At 48.7% G+C, this 25,409-nt stretch overlaps 1 protein-coding gene across 8 annotated transcripts in view; it reads left to right on the top strand.

Annotated features, from left to right (window-relative positions):
* The window catches only part of Foxn3 (forkhead box N3), a 368,618-nt gene that overhangs the window by 331,333 nt on the left and 11,876 nt on the right, over positions 1-25,409 (top strand). For 6 of the 8 annotated variants that reach the window (XM_052185268.1, XM_052185266.1, XM_052185264.1 and 3 more), the window contains 2 exons: positions 8,429-8,494; positions 18,116-18,221. In XM_052185268.1, coding sequence (XP_052041228.1) covers positions 8,429-8,494; positions 18,116-18,221 — 172 coding nt within the window. The remainder of the gene's footprint in view (positions 1-8,428; positions 8,495-18,115; positions 18,222-25,409) is intronic. The other 2 variants (XM_052185269.1, XM_052185270.1) reach the window with 2 other exon arrangements.

Consider the following 25,409-nt stretch of genomic DNA (forward strand, 5'->3'; position numbering starts at 1 on the left):
TGCACCACTGCCTTTCAGGTTTTGAGCCTCTGCCTCTGCCTCCCACATCAGCCAGAGTTCTGCTGAGATGGATTCTTTCCTCCTGGAGAAGTGGCTTGGCACGGATGCCCAGCCGAAGGCAGAGCTAATGAAGATGCCCTTCCTGTGGAATTTCTACATTTCAGCAGCATGGGGCCTGCTACTCGGTGGAGGCCAGGGCACTCTGACAGTTGCTATAGGCGGGGAAGAGTGAAGGCCAGGAACTCTGAGCATTTTACAAAGGGAGGAGTAGTTTCTGGAGTGGAAACATGGCGGTAGCTGGGCTTCCAGTAAATGGGGTGAGTTGACTTGGGGATGGGGGAGGAGACTGGGCAGTACAGAGCAGGCTGCACCGCCAGTTAGTGTCCACTGCTGTGGGCAGGCTGCACCGCCAGTTAGTGTCCACTGCTGCGGGCAGGCTGCACCGCCAGTTAGTGTCCACTGCTCGGGTTTCTGCTCTCAGTGGCCTTCACGTCATCTCCAGCTTATAGACTTGACATGTCCTTCCTCCCAAATGCTAAGGTGTGCGGGGGCAGGGAGGGGGGCTTCGGAGCTCTTGTAGGAGTCCCCATTTCTGTTCCTGCCCCAAAGGAAGCCAGCATGTGCCAAAAAATTCTCACTATATCCCTACTTTTATAAAACACAACAAAAACCCACCAGTAAGCAAAAGGTTTCAAAGTCAGAGACGCTGAGTCCAAAAGGTATCTCACAGATTTAACTCCTCTCCCTGTGGCCTGTACCAGATCTCGTACCTCTGTCTTCTTCAAGTCTGGGTGTTTAGATTGTTTTATACAATCCATTTCACTTTGTTTGTCTCCCAGGCAGTTGGTAGAGAGACATCTTTCACCTAGTCAAAGGTGTTACAGAGGCAGACATTCATGAAATTTAGAACAGCAGGTGAAAGGTGTCTGCTGATCATCTGGATGAAAACTGCAGCCACTGAGCTCGCTTGCTCTGGACACAGATTCAACAAAGTAGACAGCGTGGCGTGGAGCTCTTGGCCAAAGGAAGATGACGTTAAACAGAGGTCAGGAGACGTCAGCAGTCAGGTCCTTGCTGCCAAGAGAAAATAGAAGCAAGGCAGCATCTCCGTGGAGATGCAGCACTCGTGACCCTGAGACCCTCCAGCCTAGACCCTTCCGTGCCACCCTTGACATGGGCAGTGTAGACCTAGACAGACCACAACCTTGGCATCTCATTCTCGGGCCAGGATGTGCTCTAAGCTCAGGTCTGACCTCCTCCAACCTATCCCAGCACCCTTTTCAACAGGAAACAGAGTTAGGGGGAATAAGTGGGTTTGGTTGGCACAAGTGAGAAAGCTGCTTTGGACTGGGGAGTCAGTCGCTTGGATAATCTCTCTCTGTCTCTCTGTCTGTCTCTGTCTGTCTGTCTCTGTCTCTGTCTCTCTCTCTCTCTCTGTCTGTCTCTCTCTCTCTCTCTCTGGTTTTCAGAATTAATGGTGATGCCGGCCCCTTGAATTCAGCAGGTTCTTTTCTTTAGGTTTTCCTGGCCAGGTTTTAATCTGAGAGAAACTGAAAGGTTGTAGAAATGAGGAGAACCTCCTAACATCTAAGCTACAGTTGTGGATCACACATCCTCCCCTGGCCTGCCTTGCTACAGATTTTTTCCGCTCCCAGAACTGGCTGTTCGTTTCGATGGTTTGATCTTGCCTTCAGAGCAATAAGTTTGGATACATCCTGTGTGGAGAATGAGATTCAGAGAGCTCTGTGGTCTCTCTGCATCTCAGATACCCTACCTCTGCGATGGCACTGGAGTGGCAAGACTGGAGGTTTACCCAGTGCCTATAAGTCTCCCCTTCTTGGGGGCCTTTTCATGTTTTTAATGTATATGATTGTATATATGTGTACATGTGTGCTTGTGTGGGAGAGCACGTGCTGTGGGGAGTTGGTCTCTCCCTGGTTTATACCAGGCTAACTTGTCCCTTGAGCTTCTAGATCTTTCTCCAGTCTCTGCCTCCCATCTCCCCATCGGAGTCCTGGGATTACAAGCACAGGCCACATCCAGCTTTTCCTGGCTTACAGAATTCGAACTTAGGTCATAGGGCATGCTCAGCTAACATTTTTGTCCTCTCAGCAATCCCTCCCCTACTTCCCCTACCTTCAGAATACTTTCTTTTCAGTCAAGATGTCCCTATGCAGCAGTGGCTGGCCTGGAGCTTTCTGTGTAGATCATGCTGGCCTCAAACTCACGGGCAATCCCCCTGCATTTGTTCCCAAGTACCAGGATAGTATCGTGCCAGCATGCCACACTGTTATTCGAGAGGTCTAAAGTGCCCTTGCTGGGGCTAGAGACCTGTGCCAGCAGCCCAGCTGACCCTGAGTCCTTTCTTTTGATGCATTCCTGGTGTGCTCTGTGCTCATCCCATCCAGAAGACAGTGACTGAAGTTGCATCCTGGCATCAGCCCTTGTGCACGAGGCTTTGCATCATTCCCAAACCTGGTGATCGTGCTTTCTCAAACCCTCACCACTGAGAAGCCCTCAGTGCCTGTGCCTGTAGATCCTTCTTCCTCTTGGTCCTGGTTCTTCCCCAGTGCTTCTGTCTTCACAATACTCAGGCAGAGGAGAAGTAGAAGTAGTGGTGACATCACTGGTGGCAAATGATGTCACTAGAGCCGACCACACTACCAACTCCCTCCTGCTGCGGGCCACATCACTTGCAGCTGTTTTAGATGTCTTGATGGCAGTGGAACCCAAAGACTTCAGTGATTTCAATGTCACAGATACAGATAATCCTATATCTATCTCTCTCAGAGATTTTGCAGGGAAACAGGAAGAAGCAACAAGGTGAATTTTCTTGTCTCTGTTTTGATGTGTTCTACTTGAGGCAATGGTTCAGAGGTTCCCTTTCTCAGCTGTAGCACATGTACACATTAACTTGGCCACGGTTTCTCTCTCTCTTACCTCCTTGTATGGACTGGATAATACTTTGTCCTGCACTGTGGAATGTTTATACAATCAACTGTTTCCAGACACTGCCATATGTCCTTGGGCAAGGGAGAGGGAAATCGCCCCAGTTGAGAAACAGGGCTCACTTAGAAGGGCTTTGCTTAAGTGAGACGGAGCAGCCCCTGTCTCCGGGGAGCGGGCTGTGGCTTCCTGGGGCATCTTATGACTGGTTTCTTTGTTTTCTAGTGTTTCTGCATCCGAAGAGATGGTCAGGTCTTTTTCCCTATTTTTAGGAATTAAGCAAATACTTCTTGGTATGTCATTCTCACATACAATTATAGAAAATGGATAAAGCTATCTCAGAACAAAAAGATCTGGCAAAGTCTTGGGAAGGGAAGGCTTTCAAGGGAGTGCTTTCTATTAGGCCTCAAACAGATGGCTGACTGAGGTCCCTATTGCCCTATCACAGTTGACACCAGCCACCAGATTGTCCCAGCACTCCTCAGTCCCTACCGGTTAAAGGGTCCTCCTGGAGGGCGTACCCCACCCCCTACCCCAGCTCTCCAATCCCTGGCTGCTTTTCTTCCTTATTTAACCCAGCCATTTGGCCTACACCAGCCCTTTTTCCTCCCTGGCCTCAGGGTCTCTTGGCAGTCACGCCAGGCTCCTGGCTTCCTCTCATCACTTGGTGACGCCCACTGTGGACTCTCGCCGATGTCTCTGCCTGTTTTCTCCCTTCTCTCTACACAGACTTGCTCCTCTGCCCTTGTCTAGAGGGGGCATGGCCTCCTTTTAGTTTTTATTTTTCCCATTCACTTGCCTTTGCTCTGGGCTCTCTGTGGTCACATTCACAGCCCCCACAAGGGGTCTTATCTTCCCTCCGCATGCGCAGTTCAGTGCCACCTGGTTTTGACAAACAGAGTCCCTAGTGAATTCCACTGCCCATCCTGAGCCCACGCGCCGGGACCATCCCTAACTGAGAGCTGAGTTCTGTTCACCCGAGCAGTGGCTAAGATGAAGTCAGCCACTCATTTATCCCGAGTGTGCTTCTCTCCACACTGAGTGGTCCCAAGGACCACCTGAAGCGGCAAGGGAGGGGGCCAGGAAGAGCCCTAATGGCCCACTGGCTTTGTAGACAGGCCTAAGAGAGGGTGCCAGTGCATGCTTCTGATGGTCCGTGCCTGCACTGTTATATCTTGTTTGTGACATTTTCCCCACATATATTGTCTTCTGATCATGTGACATTATATCACCATGCAAATCACTTGAAGTATAAGGGGGAGTGGAGGAGGGGGACACATCCACTGTATGGAGATCAAATGATTTCCGGAAGTGATCATAATTCTTAAGGTTTCCATCTGAGAAAAATGTTTGGTAGGTCTGCCTGCTCTGAGCTGTCTTTTTTTGAGAGTGAGGACCATGACTTCTGTCGTTCTTTATATTCTGAGGTTGCTTAAACACATGGCATTTCTAGACACTTCTGTCTGGTCCCCAATGTCGCACCAAGAACCCACTAAACGCCTACCCAACAGGCTTTGCAGGGAGTGGTATATTCTCCTGGCTTTTGTAAGACTGTCCCCTACCTCTAGACACTTTGGAGTGGATGTCCGGAGTCCATAGTTCTGTCAGCCATGAGTCAGAAAGGCAAAAAGATGTCAGGTGACATTACAGAAAGCTAGAGCCTGGTTCCTCTCATGTCTGTAGTCACCCACACCATTTTAAAATGAGTAAGGTGAGCCCCAACAACGTGAGAGGCCCATGTTAGCTAGCAGTGGATCCAGGACTTGAACCTGGCAATCCCCCTGCCTGGTCTATCCACTGCTTTTCTATCCTGCCCACAGAGGAAAGCCTCTACCGCTCCCAAAAGGAGCCATCTCCATGTGGTGGGGAAGCAAGATTCAACATTATCCTTATCCATATAGCTGAGACATGGATGACAGAGGCTTAGAAGCCTGCTTTCCTTGTTTGTGTATGGTTTGGTTGTGTGTGTGTGTGTGTGTGTGTGTGTGTGTGTGTGTGTGTGTGTTCGGGTCCCGTGCTGCAGGGAAGCTGCAGTGGGATGAAATGGCTGCATCAGAGATCCATCATGGACCACAGGGCACGGTCAGAGAAGTGATGCTGTTGCCAAAGCGTAGTCAAGGACTCTTTCGTTACAGGATGCGTGGATGATCTCAGAACTCTACCAAGCACCCGTGGTAGTGAGCTGGGTACTAACCTGTAGCAAATAAGGTGGCTTCCTGTCCCAGGGTGCAGAGCTAGGAACTATCAGGGAGCATCCGTTATCCCAGAATGAACTGCCATGCTGTCTTATTCTCCTGAAGCCCTGCCTCGCTGTGGTTCCTCAGATTACAGCAGCAATGTTAACTCCTTTCACTGAGCTCTTCACGAGTCCTGGATGAGAGAACACCATCATCTTTTCTTAGACTGATAAACTGCACTGAACCGTGGCGGGAAGCCCCTCACCTCACCTTCAGCCACCCAGGAAACCTCCACAGCTCACCCAATTCACTCCTTCCTTGACTCTCTTCCCGTGGAATCGGTGTTCTCTGGAGCAGATGTGTATCCCCAGACTCCAAAACAGCTCCGCAGTCCTCGAAAATGTTTCTAGCTCACCCCAGATGACACTTCCATCAAAAAGTGTTTCAGCTTCAGGTGGTTGAGTTTATTGAATGCAAACGAGAGGGGAAACTTATGAAGGCCCTAAGTGCAACTCAGTAAGACAGCCTGTCACCCAAGAAGAGCGATGAGATGATCCCCAGAGAAGCTGACGTGGATAGAGGAAGGTGTGGCGTGGCTGGCCATAGTAAAAGATACAAGGATGCCGGAGGAGCCATGCTGGGTAAGGGTGATGGGAAGCAGCTGTGCAGAGGCGGCACGGAAACATGCTGTAGACATGCTGTAAACATGTAAACAGCACGGAAACATGCTGTAGACATGCTGTAAACATGTAAACAGCACGGAAACATGCTGTAGACATGCTGTAAACATGTAAACAGCACAGAAACATGCTGTAGACATGCTGTAAACAGCACAGCAACATGCCCAGGATCTGTGGGGCGGAACTTCAGCTCCAGGCAGATTCCATGATCACCTTAGATGCTTGTCTCCCCTTCCTGGAAAGCCATCATCTCAGGAAGAGATTGCCAGTGCAGCGAGGTTTTCTCCACCAAAAAAGAAAAGATAAGCCATTGCAAAAACTTTTAATGTTAGCAAAAGGTTGCCAAGATATATTGTTAAGTAAAAAGACATTAGGCTACAGCAGATATAGTGGTCTTCTTCTTTTCAGCAGGAGATTCATTCCAAGACCCTCGATGAATGCCTGAAACTGCAGGTACTACCAACTCATGTACACACATGTATGTTAGATCACGAGAAGTCTGCCTGCTACCCCCCCCCCCCGAATTCCTAGAGAGAGGTGGGTGGGGCATGGGTTCTCTGAGAGCATCTTCATCCCTTCATCCGTGGAAGCATCAGAGTGGTAGGTCTGCTCAAAGGAAAGTAGCGGAGGGGAGTCAGCATCCTGTAGTTTCCAACCTAGGCTTGTCTGTCCGTCTTGGCTTGGGTGGGTGGAACTGATGGGGAGATGCTGGGTAGAGCCTCAGGTTTAGGCTCTCCTGGAGTCCTCTAAGAGCTGACTGATGCTACTCTATGCTCCTCCGGCCCTCTTTCTGTCACTAAGGCTGTACTTGTCTGTGACCCTCAGACTGCCTCCTGGTTTCGTATCTGAGTTTCCCAATACCCAGGGACCCTCACCTGGGGGCAGATGGAGACCACAGAGCCGGGGCAACCCAGGCTACCTGTTGTACTTGGAACTTCAAGATGGCAGGGAGGTTTTGTATGGTGAGAAGCAGAAGCACATCCCTGGGCTCCTCCCTGAAAGCCTAGAGGGGCCACCTCGGGGCTTGTCCCCTGCCACCCATAGGGACCAAGGACTTCACTGCTGGGCAGTAGGGACCCTGGAGCAGAGTAGGACTTGAAGCTTTTCTGTGAATCATTGAACATGTGTCAGTGGGAGGAATTAACTGTTTGAGCAGTGTCACCCCAGGAGTTGCCAAAGAAGCTAATTTACCTGTTTCTCATACAATGTGCTTATTAAAATAAACTTTTGCTCCGTTATGGCATGTAGATAACAGGTGTCCTGCAGGCAAACTAGAAAAGGGCAGAGTGAAGTTTCTTTACCTTTTTCTTTTTTTCCTGAGGCATTGTCTTCTGAAACCAGCATCGTCCGTATTATTAATCGCTTGTGGGGCTTTATCATGCATTGCATTACTCCCCTGGAATTAAACTGCACATATAAAGTATGAAAAATGTACTTTTTTTTAAACAGTAAAAAAGTAATTTTCTTGCATAATACCCAAAATAAAGTGCCATGGAACCATTAGTAGTAAATTGAATTTTTTGGTATGTAATTTGTACAAAAACTGACAAGTGCGAGGCCCCCTCTCCCCAGTCATTAGTTACTGGGTTTAGCGGACACGGAGGCAGTGATCTGCAAGGGCAGGCATTTTGATGTCGGCTTCAATTGCACACTTCATTTATTTGGACAGGGGACAGGCGGCAGCTTCTGTCACAAGGCCTCACTGCACTATTAGCGAATTTCGCCCCAGGGCAGCTGGGACGCTGGGCCGGGGCAGATGTTCTTTTCAGCCTATTCAGTGACCATTCTTGGTAGTTGTTTACCGTTGCCATGGTGACCTTCATTTCCATAGCAGCGGTGCTGCTGTTTCTCAGAGGGAAATGAATTTAGTTATAAAGGGATAATATTTTTCTCTGTCTCTATATAACCTGCCATCTGTCAACCAGTGGATTGGTAAGGATTCAGAAACCTATTAAGAATTATAGCAATAAAGTGATGTGCATTCGGGAGGGAGCAGATTAAAAGCAATTATAAATAAGGACGTAAGCCTTCAACAGCAGAACTTCCTCAGTTCCTTTCTTTATACTTTATGTGCTTTTTTTTTAAAAATGCCTTCATCACCTCCAACACTGCTGCGTGCACACACACACTCATAAATGAGATTTCCATTCTGCTGACGAATGGAAATGACCAAATGTCTTGTTTGTATCTGTCTGGATGCAGGTGTCTTCAGAGCTTTCTCTGATGCTGTGAGTTCCTCCCCCAGCATCAGCGATCCCCAGGCTGACCTTCCCATTGTCACTGGTCACCTCCTTCTCCACCCCAGGGTGAAAACTGAGGGCGCCCAGACCAGCAGCCTGTCGACACCCACATCGCAGATCCCAGCATTAACCAAACAAGAAGAGGATCATAGCTCTTTAAAAAGAAGAAGAAAATGCTAGCATGTTCCTAGAATCTCATTCTAGAATAACTTTTCCTTCTTTCAAGTCCGAGTGGTGTTCGAGTCACCTCTGAAGTCTTTCATCTGGATGTTTTTTTTTTTCTTTCTCTGTCACATTCATGAGCTGTAACTTGCAGGGGGAAAAAACCACTCCGTACACACCAGCCCCGTTGTAAATAATGTTATTTATTGGTTGATTTTTCCAGATCCCGACATTGACGCTGCCAGTGCCATGATGCTTTTGAATTCTCCCCCTGAGATACAAGCAGGTTGTGAGTAGATATTTCTATAGCATACAGCACCACAGTTTGTGAACTTAACCTTCTCCTGTACACCCCAGGCCGCAGGAAGCACTAATGCTGCCATAGCTCCGCGCTTGCAGCATTCTCTTCAGAGCTAAGTGTGTGGTTAACTTAACATGCACACGCATGTACACATGCAGCCATGCATATGCGTGAGCCAGTGCAGAGGTATGCTTCGAGGATGAGCGAGTTCTCACATACTGTCAGGACCGAGGAGATGAAAAATGGACCCGATACCAGCTCCTGCTGGAGATGGTTCCCCTGTCAGAGAAGTTCCATGATAGAGCTAAGCAGTACCCTGTCTAGGTCTTTGATAATATTAGGGTGCATTCTAGAAAGTCTGGCTTGGCCTTAAAATGGAACCACAGTACCACATCACATCACCTCTACCCTGCCTCCTAGGTGGCCACAGAGAGAAGGGCAGGGCTGATGTAGCTTTAGTAGGGCTCCCTAAGCGATGCTAATTATGACAGGTCTTCTTCGCCTTGCTTGGGCCTGACTCTCGCCCACTACCTGCTATCGTTCCTTTCCTTTTCTCATCTTTATAGCTGACCTGAAATCAAGATGCCTCCCCCTCCTCACAGCTTGTGGCCAGTGCATCTGTCCACAACCCACGTCTGGCCAGAACCACACTGAGCTGAGAGGTGGGACGCCAAGATTTGCGTGTCTTCTGTCAGGGTGCTGCTCTGTCACACATGTGCAGAAAAGGACTCGGCGTGGCAGATCCTTCTGTAACGCTACTAGAGACTGCTTCCTACCTGTCTTGTGCCTGGGACTAGTTTCCTGGGACTAGTTGGAGCTCTGGCTTTCTGAAGATATCACCTAAGCAATAAGAATTCCCCCACTTTGGAGACAGTAGCACTTCCCACAAGAAAACATTCATCCCAAGATCCACATAGATTGGTGGAAGAGTAATAAGAATTCCAGACCCCCATCCATAACCTTCCTTAACACTTTTTTCTTTGTACCTATTTTAAAATATCCAAGAGATAATGCCGGTGGAGCGTTTTCAGAAGCCTGGTCCTGTGCCTGGGACCACCCTTCCCTGCCCTGACAACAGACGGCTCGCCCCCCATTGTCAGCCTCCATTTCCTGGCCTAGGGGCCGTGAGTCTGCTCACACCTCCAGCCAGCCTACTCCACTGCTAAGCAGATAGTGGTTCGCCTAGCTAGCCTGCAATGTGGCTCTTAAGTGTCAGAGAAACCTGTACTTAAAACCTATTCTTGGATGACATTTCAGGAAAAGTTACAGACTCCAGCAGTCATCAAGTCGCAGGCTGGAAAGGTCCCTATGATCAGGTGGCATAACCTGTCTTAGTGGAAGCACACGGATCTCATCAGAGTCGTGTAACCCCTTCCTCTGCTTGATGCCACTGTGTGCTGTGTGTATTACGTTATGTATATATACTTCTGATGGTCTGGTCCCTAGGCTGAGAAGGGAATGGGGAGTCCTGGGAAAGTCAAGGGATGTGGACCGAGCACTCACAGATCTTCAGTGTCTCTCCTGAAAGCCTCTTATTCCTGGCCTCGTGGCCACAGGTTGGGTTCTCCTGATTTGCTCACAGGATTGTTTTTAATATTTTCTTGGCCAAATGAGCCTTTCCTCTCCAGCCCCGTAACTCTCCAACTGTGATTCTCTTTCTGCAATATCCACAGTCCTATTTATGTCAAAGTGCTGTACTGAGTTTTAAAAGCGCTCATGTGTTAAAGGTATGGATTCCTTTTTCATTCTTTTTGAGGTGGGGTTCCATGTGATCCAGGCTGGTCCCCAAGCTTGCTCTGTAGCCAGGGATGACCTTGAACCTCTCATCCTCCTGCCCCCGTTTCTCTAGCATGAACCACCATACCATATGTGCATATATGCACTGGGGATTGAAACCAGGACTCGGGACGGGGCTATATTCCCGTAGGATCATTTTGGGGTCTTTTTTGAAAGAAAGCTTTTAACATTCTGTGAAAGGATAGCCACAACCTTCAGAGGGCCCCAGGGCACCAAGGCTCTCCGGCATCACTAGGATACCTATGAAGGTCATCAGAGGACACAAGCACAGGCAGGAACAGCAGTGTAGACTGAGACCCAGAAGAGCGTGGAGACACTGGCTTCTTCGTATTTGCCTTCCCATCTGAGACCGGAGGTCAAGTGTAAGCACTGTCAGAGCAGGGCAGGCTGCAGAGCCCCTAAAGATTGGAACAGTGTCAAATCCATCATCTCCTGGTGGACACAACCAGAGGGAAGGATGTCCACGGATCATTAGCCATTCCAACTGTAGCTTTATTTTTCTTTACTTTGTGTGTGTGTTTGTTTGGGGTGGGGGTAGGGTGTTGGTTTTGCAAGACAGAGTTTCCCTATGTAGCCCTGGCTGTCCTGGAATTTGCTCTATAGCCCAGGCTGGCCTCAAACTCAGAGGTCAGCCTTCCTCTCTGCCTCCCTAGTGCTGGGATTAAAGATGTGCGCCACCACTGCCTGGCAACATTGCTGGTCTCTTGCCTTGAGCCTGGAGGCAGGGCCTTGGTCCTCAAGGGAGAAGCCACACCGAGCTGGGATGGTGAAGCTGCTGTCACCTCCCCTGCTAGTGTTGCCCCAGGCCTAGGTAGGAATCCTCGTAGATGTATAAAGGCAACAACCGGTCTCCGTGATGGAGAGTGGGCGGCAGGCTCCGGCGTGGTCGTGGTTCCGGTTTGTCCCTGTGTGGGTTCACGTAGACCTTCTCCCGTGGTCAGGACATGGGCAGCATGGCTTCTGAGAGCCTATATGTTTCCTGCCGCTCTCTCTCTCTTCCCTGGGGCTGGGTGCTGTGGCCAGGCTCTGTTTATAGAGCCTCCTCATGCCTTGCTATTTATAGCTTCCTGCTTCACCCCTGGGCTGCCCCTCTGAGCAGCAAGCTACCCACCTCATCTCCTGGCACTGTTCAGCCCTGGCGATTACAGGCTGGCTTGGTTGCTAGAAAGGGCTCTCCCCCAGCCTTTGTCATTGTGCTTTGTAGCCACTGCACTTCAGGTCACCGAGTGGCCGCCCCTTAGATCTCTTCCTCTCCTCTTCCGTGTTTGGCATCTGCAAAACTAGCCCAGGGCCAGCACACTGGCTCTGAGGCTCAGTGAGTTATAGAAGAATCTGCCTGAGACACTAGTGAGAACCCAGGAGCCCTGTGTCCCCTGCAGTCCTGAGGCCCACCCCCTCTTTTTTCAATTGTCTCCTGCAATTTGCAGTGAGGCACAGCTAATAAAAGCCTTGGCTTCTAATAGTTTGTGCCCCTGGTGTCACTCAGTGTATGGGATACGTTCTGCGTCTGCAAAATGCCACTTCCAGAACAGTTAGCCAAGAACGTGCTGTCTGCTCGTCTTACCTTCTGAAATCAAAAGCTATCCACCTAACGCCAGTCTCTGCCTAAAGAGTGGCGGTGTAGACTGATCTCAGCTTCTGGTATCTCCTGAATCACCTGCCTAGTAGCTCCCTTGACAATCCTTGTGAGGCATCTTTAACCCCTGTGGAGAAACTAGGTCACCATTAGCCATCTCCAAAGGCTTATATAATCCTGAGTTGGAATTTTCCCAAAGACAGAACTCTCGATAATAAACAAAACAGCAAAATGGACCAAGAAGGATGGAGAGTGCTGCCCGGAACTGGGGTATAGGTCATCCATGTAGGGCTCCACAGGACAAAGACCACAGGAAACAGGCTGTGCCCTGCCTGCCATGACAGCCCTTCCCCAGTCTGCTTCCAAGCAAGCAGGTGGCAGGGGTGCCTCGGGGGAGGAGTGGTGACAGGAATGGCCTGCTGCTCAGCTTATGGCTTCTGATAGTGTTAGCCAGGGCTGCCCTCCAATGGCAGAGCCCTGAGCTCCCCGCTGAGCTTAATTTTAGACCTTGCAAAGGCCAAGGGAGATGCCGAGAGGCAGATGAAGTGCTGAAGGCCAGCACGGTGTGCAGGACAGCTTGTTTTATACCTGACTGTTCAGAACAGAAACGAGTCTTAGACCCCAGAAAGTGGCTCAGTCAGTAGTACTTGGTGTAAAAGCATGAGGACATGAGTCCCAGAAAGTGGGCTTGGGCTTGGGGAATACATGCTGTGGTTCTGGGGCTAGGGAGGCAGGGACAAGTATATCCTAGCTCAGTGGGGGTAACAGACTAGCTGACATGGCCTGTCGACTTGAGGACGTCGACAGAGGAAAGCAGCCAGTGTCAACCTTGGGCCATCGCGAGAGCGTGTTCCCGCGTGCCCCCTCACTTCATGCACACAGATGCAGGAAGGCTCCTAAAGTTGCTGTCACTTAAGGCCATATCGTCTGCGCTGAGCCATCTGCTTGATTGCCCCTCATCGAGTGTGAGTGTCACAGTCTCTGATCTCCGGGTAGCCAGCCACTAGGTGCTGGCGTGTGTGGTGTTGCAGCCTGCGCACTGGCTTTAGGGACTGTTCTCTTCTCCCGGGTTGCTGGGAGAGAAGGTGTGTACCCCGTCGAGCAGAAAGGGTGGTGCTGGATGCTTAGACTTCTTCTAGAGGGCACACAGAGTTAGAAGTTGGCTTCAAATGTATTTTCTTGAGTATTTGGCTGAGCTGCCTCCTAATTCCATCTCAGAACGTGAAGTGATGGGTTGTGTTCGTCGAGTGTACTGATTTTTTTTTCAAGAGGTGGATAGGGAGAGAAGGGGTCTTAGGGTTTCCACTGCTGCAGTGAAACCCTATAAACAAAAAGGAAGTTGGGAGGAAGGGGTTTATTGGGCCTACACTTCCAGATCATAGTTCATCATTGCAGGAAGTCAGGTAGGAACTCAGCGGGCAGGAACCTGGAGGCAGGAGCTGATGCAGAGACCGTGGAGGGATGCTGCCTACTGGCTTGCTCACGTGGCTTGCTCAGCCTGCTTCCTTATAGAACCCAGGACCGCCAGCCCAAGGATGGCACCACTTTACCATGGGCTTGGGCCTCCCCCAATGATCATTAATTGAGATAATGCCTTACAGCTGGATCTCACAGAAGCATTTCCTCAACTGTGGCTCCTTCCTCTCTGAGACTCTAGCTTGTATCAAGTTGACACATAAAACCAGTCAGTACAGAAGGGAAAGAAAAGTGCTAATTTTAGTCCAAAGACAGGCGAATGGACCTTGTGTTTAACGGAAAGGGAGATGGCTCTCAACGTCTTTTTCCACAGAGCCATCGTAAATTGGCTGTGCCAGTTTCCAGAGACTACATTCCTGACACTTCCGGGTGGGAACAGAAAAAGGAGACGAGATGGAGGCACCCTTAAGTGTCAACAGCCAACTTTCGGCAGCCAGTGGACGGGCACATCCATCGTCACCATCTCAGTCTGGGGTGTGCTGCCAGTGAGGCAGCCCGAGAAATGGCAGGAGGTGTAGGCTGATTCAGCAGCCACTTGGGAAGGAGTTCCGGGTTCAGAGGGCGAGCCACCTTACATTCCCAAGCAGTCTCAGGCTCAGGCACACACACCTGACCCTGCTGCCAGGTTGCTTTGACGTGAATACAGCACATTAATTGGGAAGATGTGTGTGTAGGATTAGGGCTAGCTACCAAAGGCATAGTAAACTGGAAAGAATCGAATTTTCTCCATTAAACCTTGTGCCTCATAGATAATTCCCTGGAGTTTCTGGAGAGGTGATGTGGGCTGGTTGGAGGATATGAGGACAGAGTTGATAGGTAATAAGCATACATCACCACACCCCTACGAGGTGTGTTTGTGTCACAGAACTAGGATGGGATACCCAGTGTTATCTGATGCCATGCTGCACAGAGCCCTCCTGAGACTCTGCACGGTGGGCAGGGAGTCTCTCCAACACCTAGCCTCCAGTAGGTGTTTGTGCTGGAGCTGGTTGTTTTCCTGTTTTCCCTTCCCGCTGAAGTATCCTAGTGTGTGAAGTCTCTGGACATTTGGGCAGAGGACTGTGCGTATGGGACATGGACCTCTGACTGCGGGTCCTCCTCAGTGGCAGGTGACTCATGACCACGCGAGTGTGCTCGGTGACTCCCGTTGGCCCAACTTCCCTTCCAGGGGTGATGCTAACATTATGTACCTGGGAACGAAAATATCCCAGGAGCCGCCTTTGCTGCCCTAGCCGCTCCGTCGCCAGGAACACAGCTTACTCTGGTTTTCATCATGTTCCCTTTTGTGGCTTTTCAGCTGACGTGCGGCAGGGAAAGGCACCTCGGGATTCTTCTGTGGAAGGGGCTGATGATGATAATAAATCTCAAGCATTTCCTAAATCTGAGTGAGAGTCTAACCTCACTGAACGTCTCCTACGATCACTTTGGTGGAGGCAGTGGCTGCAGGGGGTGAGACATCCCTGCCTTACTTGAGTTGCCATAGATTACTTCAGAGACAGAGTAATTAACTGGCAGAGGTGGGGCACTGGCCTGGCATTCCCAGCCGCCTCCTTGCAGGCCACTTTCCTGCTCCAGCCTGCTGCACTAGGTAGAGTCCAGTGTGCCTCTAATGAGCTGCTTCTCTGTCGCTGCTGTGATGAGATGCTATGACCAAAGCAGTGTAAGGAAGAGAAGGTTCCGAGGGAGGCATCCATTGCGAGGGGAGAGGCACGGCGGCGGGCGGCAGGGCACAGCGGCGGGTGGCAGGGCAGCGGCCCGAAGCTGAGAACTCTTACCTTCTATCACACACACAAAGCGGAGGGCAGCCTGGAGAGTCTCCTCCAGGGACACACACACTTCCTCCAGCAAGGCCACATCTCTACAAACAGTGTCACCGCCTGGGGCCAAGTGCTCAAATGCGTGAGCCTCTGGAGGGCATTGCTACCACAGTGGGATGATTCACTGGAGTAAAGACCACTTCCACTTCCTTATGCACACTGTGCATTTATTTTTATCATTTCTGAGTAGACTTGCTGCTTCTCCGCCTTAGAGGTTCAGGTTCAGTGTCAACAGTGCTTCCTAGCAAGTTCTCCAGATATTTCCACTTGGAATACTGTGATACTCTCCTTCCTAACCATCAGAGGCGATAGCCCCCACACCAACCTTAGAACTTACCCTAGTATTTCTTCTCACACACACACACACACACACACACACACACACATTCTTTCTCTCCGATTTAACTATAGTTGCCCTGATTCACAGGAAGATGCTAGTTACTGACAATGGTTAGAATCATGGTACAGATTTTCAGTATTTAAGTTCTTTTGTGACGTGGCCCATTGTATCTGATCCATTTACTGCTCTCCGTGAGCTCCTCAGCGAGACGGCCACAGTGTCAGGATTAAGCTCATCCAGTAGCTATGTGACCTAGGGAATGCCATCAAAAGTCACTGAACCCCTCTCCCGCAGTCTCCAGACAGCTGACAAAGACCCATACACGCCGTAGACTGCAGCGGATAGCTGCAAATCTGAGGTCTCTCGATGCTGTGTCTTCCCTTTGTGAACTATAAATCTGTTTATGATTAATCTTCACGTGCAGTATCAAGGTAAGGGTCTGTCTTTATCCCAAAGGGTTGTCCATGCTGTGATACTTTCCTTCCTAAAGTTGCCTTGATACCTACCTTTGTCAACACTCAGTTGACCATACTAAGTGTGAGTCTGTTTTCTAGATTCCATTTTGTCCAAGTGGTATATAAACCTAGAAGAGAAATGTCAAAAATTTATTAAGCAAGAATTACAGAAAGCCCAGTCTATTTAAGAATTCTGTATTCAGGCAGGCAGGATGTCTCAGCCGGTAAAGGTGTATGCGGTGCCAGCCTACTCACCTGAGATTGACCCCCAGAACCCACATAAAAGTGGAAGGTGAGAACGGACTCCACAAAGGTGTCCTCCAACTTCCACACGTGCACTGACATGTACACGTCCCCACACACACTTACTAATACAATTTGTAAGAGTTATTTCATATTCAAGAGTGAATGTTTACCCTACATGAAGCACTTTCAAAACCCCCTCCTGAGGACAGCTCAGCCTCTGATGTCCCTGCCTGCACCTCCTGTGTGCTGGGGATACACCACCATGGCTGGTTTACAGACTGCGGGGCTCGAGCTCAGGGCTTTGTGTAGTAGGAAAAGCTTCTGCCCACTGAGCGTACTCTCATTCCTGAAAACACACGCCTCGAAAGCTAGAAATTATGAGACGTGTCTGTGTTAGCAATTTGTTTCATAAAAGTATTGTTTGCAAATAACATGGGTTTAAATTTTGACATCTAGACTGGTTTTCGTTTTTTAGATGTATAATTTTCTAGTATTTCATTGCTGTTTGTTTGAAAAGGCCCTGTTTATCCACCTCTCTTTAGTATGTGCCAGGATTATAGGGAGCAGAAGAGGGCTAGAATATTCTTTAGAAAGCAGAATAAACATTTGGGCATTTCCACAGTATCACACAAGAAGAAACGTAGGAGCCCGCATAACCTGTTTGCAAGGCTCACCTGGTCCCACAGACACATGCCCGGTGTCCATAGATGCAGCAGGAGCTAGAGCAGCTCTCTAGCTGAAGCTGCTGCTGAGGATGTGGATAAAGGTCAGATGCCCAGGACTCCCTGTAATGTAAAGGGGACGTGATCGGGAATGGCGTGCCACACAAGCTCTTGTGGTCGCTGGTGGGAGTCGTTACAGTGTATATAGTAGTAGCGCTGGGATAAGGGATGCTGGAGAGGGTACAGGGGAAGACAAACTGACCCCTGAAGCCAGGCCCTGATTGGACAGAAGCCAGGGCTGTGTACAGCCCATCCCTTCAGGCAGCCAGGAAAGGCAGGTCCCCGCGGGAGCTTGGGTGTAGAGAGGCAGAGTCCTTCAGATAAGGATTGGACTGATTTTTTTTTTCTTTAAGTTGCTTTTTTTCTCCCATTTTGGATGAAGGACAAATAAATAGATATTCCTAACCTTTAACCAGAGCAGGCATGAGAAGTGTAATTGTTGGGTCATCTGAAGTCCCATTGTAGTCTTGGTGACATTAAATGTTCTTGGGGAAAGACCAAATATAAGAGATTTTACTAATAGATGATGAAATCTAGTCGTCTTGTGTTTTGGGTGGGTAAGCATGTGTGCGTGCATGCATGCACACGTATGTGCATGTGCCATGTGTTTTGAACAAGTGACTATTTGGCAGGTGTGCCTGTGTACCGTCCTGTAGATGCCAGAGCAGGCCACTGGGTCTTCCTGTTTCTGTCCACCTTACTGCCTTGAGAAGGAAGGCGCCTCCTGCTGACCAAGTTCGCTGGGCTAGGCTGGTCGCCAGTGAGCTCTCAGCCCTGCGTTTTACCAACTGCTAAGAATTCACACTGTGGTCTCTGTGCTCATAGAGCAAGCACCGTCAACCACCGAGCCTTCTATTCCCAGCCTGGATGTCTGTCTGTCTTTCTGTTTTTCTTTTTTTAAACTCATGTTTGATTGATTCTTTTTTAATACAAGTATCAATAATTTGTAAGCTGTTGACTCTGCTTGCACATTGTCTTTCTTTCTGTCTTGTTCTCTTTACCCCTTCCCCTCTGTGTGTCTGTGTACGTGCAGAAACACACACTCACACACACACACACACACACACACACGCGCGCGCACGCGCGCGTTTGCCCCCTCCCTTTCTCTCTTCCAGAATTGCTAACTTTACATTTGAATTCACCCCTGATGTGTCTTTTTTTTTTTCTCTTGCTTTTCCAGTCTCGCCAGGAGTGATACAAAATGGAGCGCGGGTGCTGAGCCGAGGGCTGTTTCCTGGCGTCCGGCCGTTGCCTATCACTCCCATTGGGATGACGGCAGCCATAAGGTAAGAGAAGAGCTTGCTGGGCGGAGCCGGCCTGGGTCGTGGGGAAACAGGCCCTCTATCGCACAGGGTCCTCAACACTTTTGTTCGCTCTTCCTCTCCAGTGAGCAGACCGATACTGCTAAGGGTTTTCTTAAGTAACAGGCCAAAGTCGGCCAGAAAGCAAGGGTAAGCAGCTGCTGACTGGGCTGGATCCCCCTCTGTCAATTCCCATCCGGGGACCCTGAGGTAGCGTCTCATCTCTCTGGACTTGCTTCAGTTCCCTCATCTGGGAGACTTGATGTCTCCGTGGAGGGGTGCAGTAAATGATGCAAACCTGCATGTGAAATGTGATTTGGTAAGAGGTATAAGAACAGCAGGGGTGTCATGTCCCAGTCACTGAAAGTCAGGTCGAGGACGCCGAATGAGCCCTCTTTGGGTGATTTCTTTCCTCCATCCTTCTCACCTCCATCAGCAACCCCAGGGTCAGTCCACCTCTGGCCTCGAACCCGCACATGCAGCATGACAGTCTCCTGGTTCTCATGCCCGTGTGTCAGTCACGCACTACCTTACCGTGGCTCCTGGGCTACCAGAAGCTCTCTCCGTGGACGTGACTCCCTCCACATCAGCCCACCATCTCCCACCCCGCCTCTCTCCTTGAGCTAAGTATGTTCAATGGCATCTTAGTTTCTTTTTCAGATTGCTATAATAAAATATCTTGACCAAAACAATGTAAGGGGAAAGGCTGGTGGTTAAGGGTCATGGTCCACCCTGGGAGGGAAATCAGAGCAGCAGGAGCCTGAAGCAACTGATCACATCACAGTCAGGATGCAGAGAGCTGGCAAGACGCACTACCGTTGAGTTCAACGTTCTCCATATACACAGCTCAACACCCGCTACCCAAAGCACGGCACTGCCTGCTGTGGACCCGCCTTTGCCCTCTTTCCCTTCAAGATATCCCCCATAGGCATGCCATAGGGCCTGTCTCCCAGGAATTATGGATTCTGCCAAGTTGTCAACTAATGCTGAGCATCACGGGCACAGTCCATGACCAGACATCTTACTCTTGCGGTGTCTTCCATAGACCGCCATCAGCGTTCAGATTGCTTCAGAACACTTTCCTGGAAGTGGCCACCAGCATGAGCTTCGGCCTGGGTAGCCCTGTGTATATTTTCTCTTCTCGGGCTTGATGCTGGGGGTGGGACTGGGTCTTTCTCAGCTGACCAATCACATGAGCTGCTTGATTGCTAAAGACCCTCCCCTCAGCTGCATCCTTTTCTCTTTCTTTCCTTTCTTTTTTTTTTATTTTCTCACACCGGGGTCATGGCTCACCTGTTTTACTTCCTTTTCTGTTGTTGTCATAACATACTATGGCCTAAAGTAACTTAGGGAAGAAAGGTTTCATTTCGTTATAGTACCTGAGTGGACACAGTCCATCGTGGTAGTGAAACATGGCATTGGGAGCAAGAAGCTGACTGGTTGTCATTACACACACACACACACACACACACACACACACACACACTAGCAGAATATTCTCCAAATATAGTCTTGTACCTGCCCAATCTCCTCAGATTTCCAAAGAAGTTGGGAGGGAGGGGTGTGGTAGGCTCTGTAAGCCTGGGGACATTTGCTTGTGGTGCCCGCCCGCCCTCTTTTAGGGTGACCACAGGTACCACAGTGCACATACAGCTGTGCACACGGTTACAGATTCTGCCTTGCCCAAGACTCAGTCAGATATGTGACTAGGAGAGAAGTCTCCTTCTGCTCATTCCCTTTCATCATAAAACTTAAGTTTGGCCACCTGCCACTTGAACCTAAATTTACCTGTGCTTGAGAAATAAACAGTCCAGTGAAGAACAGAATCCTGACTGTCACTTGCAGGTGCATACGGGCTGAGGGCCCTGCAGGTGTGCTAGTGTTCCCCTGGTGGTCACTAGCACCCACTACAGGACAGTGTCCGCCTCTCCTTTGTATGACAGTTTTTTTTCTACATAATTCTAAGCACTTCCCAACTTAAGTGAAAATATTTGTCTTTCAGGGATTTTTTTCCCCCTCTGCTGAGTGGCAAAGGCCGTGTTTGTTTGTCTTAGTCTGAAACTGTTATTGACATAGATGAAGTGTTACTTTTATTAGCTGATCGTTACACAGCTTGTATTTGCTGGGTTCCTTTGCATATAATTATGATGCGAAACCTCCTCTTAAGAGCATCTGTCAATAGTGTAATTGACTCGACCGTGTTGACTTTTTACTCAATCACCTCCAAGATTGGCCCATCCTTAGACATCGGAAAGATGCTCATCTTCACGCTCACCAGGCTGTAGCTCGCTCAGGACGCATCCGCATCCCCTCACCATCACTGCTCACCTGTGCAATCTGCCTGCTCCTGCTCTCCCAGGGCAAATCCCAGCAGGGGTGCCACTGAATGACAGAGCAGGAAATGGTGTCAGTGCAGGAGGCCTGCCTGGCGTGCATGAGGTTCAATTGCTAACTGACAGATCCATATGAGAGGCATTCCTTCTAACGGACACGTGTCACAGACCTGGGAGAAGAGGGCGAGTTCTCCCAGTTAGTGAGGAATGCTTTCTCCCAGGTAGGGAGGTCACAACTCTGTAAGACCTAAAACATCTTAGTTTTAATTTCAAGGTCCATTTTTGAATACAAAAAGTTTTTTGTTTTGTTTTGTTTTTATTTTTACTGTCTCTGTGTGTTTTGCCTTCCAGTGTTGCCCACTGGAGGCAAAAAGAGGGCGTCGTGATTTCAGAACAGTGTAAGCCACCGCGTTGGTCCTAAGAACTGAGCTGCAGTCCTGTGAAAGAACATCGAGTGCTCTTAACCACTGAGCCATCCCTAAGCATTCTTTTTTTTAATGTCATGTGTCTGGGGGTGGGGAGCAGAGAGGTCAGGGCAGTGTGCAGGAACCTGTTTCTTCTCCCCACTGTGTGGGTTCCAGGGTTTGAACTCAAGTTTCTCAGGCCTAGCAGCAACTGCCTTTACCAGCTACACCATCTCGCTGGCCCTTAGATGAAAAAGACCTAACTCCCTTGTTTTCCCAGAAGATTGAGAGAGTCAGTATAAGGTGAACCCTTGTAGGGCAACAGTGTCCAGACACTATGCAGAGAAGCTCAGCAAACAGATTCCTCAGTGAGCCAGAGACCCACCCGCGACCTGTATGGGCCCTGTGGATTAGTGAGGTTACCCAGCGTGAGCCCTGAGTTCTAAGTCAGCTCCAGTGCAGATGCTTACAGCTGACCCCCATCCCCTCCAGGTCTCCTGACCAAGCACCAGAGGCTGGGTCCTGAACCTCACTCAGCAGGCGGCTTTAGCTGAACCCCTGCCACCTTTAGTGCAGGGCAGACTTGTGGTAAGGTCACCAGCTTTAAGGAAGGATGCAATTCCTCAGTAGGAAGCACTGTGAGGAATTGCCCTGAGGTCACCATGTGAGGCTGTTTGGTTTTATTTGGGTCTCTAAGAACCTTGAAAACATTTCCAGGGGAGCAGGAAACAAGTCAGCCATTGCTGCTAGTCACACCACCAGTTCTTAAGGACAGACCGACATCTGGAGTACCAGCTCTGCTTCCGGTCGCTTGTATGTTCCCAGGGTGTAGCATTGATGGATCCTGAAGATAGAAGTAGAGGGAACTGTACCTCCCGTCTCTTCACACAGTGTTGTGTTTTGCAAGACCAAGCAGCTGTTGTCTTTTGTCTCTAAAACTGTGACCTTCAAAGGTAGCTTCAGAACATAGTATTAAGTTATGCGTGCTGGGTGACGATGGCACCTTTAATCCCAGCACTCGGGAGGCAGAGGCAGGCAGGTCTGAGTTCTAATACAGTCTGTTCTACAAAGTAAGTTCTAGAACAGGCCAGGGCTACACAGAAAATCCCTGTCTCCAGGGTTGGGGGTGAGGTGGGGTGGGAGATAAGCTTTGAGGTAGGAAAAAATATTAAAAAGGGATGTGGAGAAAGGATCCAAAGAAAGCCATCAGAAATAACACTCCTCTCCTGGGTCTCGTGTCCCAGCAGGAGTCTGCCCGGCTCCTCTAAGGCCCCACTGGGGCATCCTTTGTATCCCTGGTCCTTGGCACTGGCTAAATGTCTTTGAAAGTCTTGGTGGTTCCTTTCTTCCCCTGTATCTGAAAATCTTCAGCTCCTGCAGATTCTCCGTGCACTCAGGCCTGAAGCCCTGTTTATCTTTGTCACCTTGGGTAAGGCAGAAGTGCTGGATTTGTTGACCCCAGGAAGTGGCAGTTCCTTGGCCCTGGACTCTTTCCCCTCTCCACCCCTCAGATGGGACTCTAGGGCTAAGAGGAGCCTTGAACTTTATTTTGCGGATGAGATTCAGGTAGAATGAGGCTGGGCTCTGTGATGAATGTAGGAAACTATGAACCCAAAGTTCTGGCTTCTCGCCTTCTTCTGGAAAACTTGGAAAACTTGACACTTGGTAAGATGGAGTTTTCTAGGCAGCTTTTATGAAGTGATTCTTTGCCTGTTTTTCCTTGACATTCTTCTTCAGACTGTTGTGCTTGGACTCGCTCAGTCCTTCCCACCCCACCCCCCACCCCCACCCCCACCCCACCCCTACCAACCTTTATGTTTTGTGAATGTTTTGTCTGAGTGGATGTCCATGTACCACATGTATGCAGTGCCCACAGCTCCTAGAGGAGAACGCCAGAGCCCCTGGACTGGACTGACAGTTCCAGGACTTAAAGAGGCGTTTGTGCATTTGTTTGTATGTTTGTGTATGTGTTTGTTTGTATATTTGTGTATTGTGTGTTTGTGTGTATGTATTTGTTTGTTTGCTAGCTGGAACCATGTCTTCCTCCAGCATGCTCACTAAGGTTCATTTCCTTACTGGTTCATGTAGCTGTGACTGAGTCACTTATACCGCTGCGTGATGCTCCACTGCGTGACTGACTGTCCCACAATCTTTAAAAAGGAATTTGGATTATTTCTGGCCATCTCACCAGCCCTTGATCCTAAATTTTTTTAGGAAGACTTGGGCATGATGGTGCACGCCTTTAACTTAACTCAGCACTAAGGTGGCAATGAATGGTCAGCCTGGTCTACATAGTGAGATTTTTAAAAAGAAAGAAAAAAAAAGAAGAAAGAGTATGTTATAATAATGACAAAATTCTGTCCAATCCCACTTTGCTATATTTTATCATTAACAATCCTTGAATTTCATTCCCCAAAATAGATTCTATCACCTTAAACTTACCGAAGTTTTTTTCTCTTTCTTTACTATGATGAATTGCATAATAAATTGGCCACCTCTACACAACCCTTTGATTTCTTAGCGCTTACTATGTTGATTCATGGCGTTTTAACATCTTACTGGAGTTGGCACCTGGTATCTTAGAGGAGGGTTTGCCATTTTGTTTATGCCACTGTCTCTAGCTCCGTCCTTATCTGGTTTCTGTGTCAAGATTGTTAGCCTCTTAAATTAAATTGAGCATTCACTCTCATTAATCACTTCCTCTATCCCTTCCTATATGAAATCTAACATCTTTATTGCTGAATAGTTGATGGAACTCATTTGCAGAACAGTGTGGTGCTGGCAGCATCCTTACAGGCTGATTAGTTGTTAGTGTAATCTGTGTAGTGATTATACGGTAAGTTGGGCTTGGTATTTCCTGTTGAGCTATTTGTCCATTTCACCAAAGTATACAGGTATCTTGGCATAAAGTTATTCTCAGTATTTCCTATCTCTTAAACTGTCTTTCATAGCTACATTCTTGTTTTTTTTTTTTTGAAATTTCATTTGTAGCCTGTTTGCTTGCTAATATTGTCACATTTCTCTTCTGAAGTTTCGTTTTATCTGATTAGCCCTGTTTAAGAAGGATAAGTATTTTTGTTTGTATGTTTGTGTGTATATGTGTGAATCACATGAGTGTGGTCCCCACAGAGACCAGAAGAGGGCATCAGATCCCCTGGAGCTGAAGTCACAGGTTATTGTGAATGACACTGGGGCAGGGAATGGAACCTGGGTCCTCTGTCAGAGCAGCCCGAGCACTTAGTCACAGAGCCATCTCTCCAGCCCCTTCATTGGCTTTTGCTATCTCTTTTCCTTTCCTTTTCCCTTCTGTTTTTCTTTGTGTAGATTGTATGCCTTTTTAAACTCTTTTCTCTACGAAGCTTAACATTTTGATTTCCTGTGAACCACAACCTTGTTGCACCCCATGATCTTAAGTGGTTTCTGCTTTCCGTTTTGATTTCTTCCATGACCTGTACATATTTTTAGAAGAATACATATGACTTTTCCAGACCAAAAAAAGGAGTAGTACCTTCTTACTTTTCAGTTTCCACTTCAACAGTCACCATGAACTTGAATGCACACTGATGTGAGACTTCTTGGGCATTTGAGACATTGAGGCCTAGTCTGAAAGCCCTAGTGCCTGTGGTCAGGTATAAACATATAGTATATAGTTTAGTACAAATCCGTTTTTAAGTGTTCCACATGTGCTTTTATTTTATTTTAAAAGTGTCTTTTCCATTGTTTCCTTGTGTATGTGCTCGAGAGCGTGCTTGTGCACATGTGTGCGTGTGCATGTCTTACCTATGAGAAGCCTGGTTGGTGCTGAGAGTGATGGTCAGGATCTCCCCATCATCCTGTGGGCTTGGCTATTTCTTCTTGTAGCACTTGGGCTGCAGGAGATGTGTTTTGAAGCAGTTTTACTGAAAGTATTCATATTGAGAACTGCTTTATCTCGCTGGCTAATAGAATGTGTGTAGATTGTGAATAGTCTGTTGTAATGGCGGCTGCCTTAAAGCCTGTGGTTTTATTGTCTTTGGCAGCAAGATCCAGCTCGTCCACACTCTCCGCCTTCCTTTGTCCTTTAGCTTTAGGTTCTCCCCTGATTAACAGCATGGCTTGTCTTTACTGTACATCCATCCATACTACCAATGTCTACCTTTCCAGCTACAGGTTTTTAGCCCTTTTTGAGACAGGGCTTCTCTTTGTAGCCCTGGATGTCCTGGAACTCACTCTGTAGACCAGGCTGGCCTCGAACTCAGAAATTCGCCTGCCTCTGCCTCCCAAGTGCTGGGATTAAAGGCTAGCCCATTTTTATTAATATATTTGGGTTCACTTCTGGCTAAGTTTGCACACACTGTGTTTATCCCCAAAAGATGGGAACTCCCCACTTTTCATTCCTCCTGTCTGTTAGTGTCAGTCCTAGAACTTTGGACGGGAACATCTTAAAATGCTTGATC

Source organism: Apodemus sylvaticus, chromosome 6 (genome assembly GCF_947179515.1).
Source record: "Apodemus sylvaticus chromosome 6, mApoSyl1.1, whole genome shotgun sequence".
Classification (NCBI taxonomy): Eukaryota; Metazoa; Chordata; class Mammalia; order Rodentia; family Muridae; genus Apodemus; species Apodemus sylvaticus.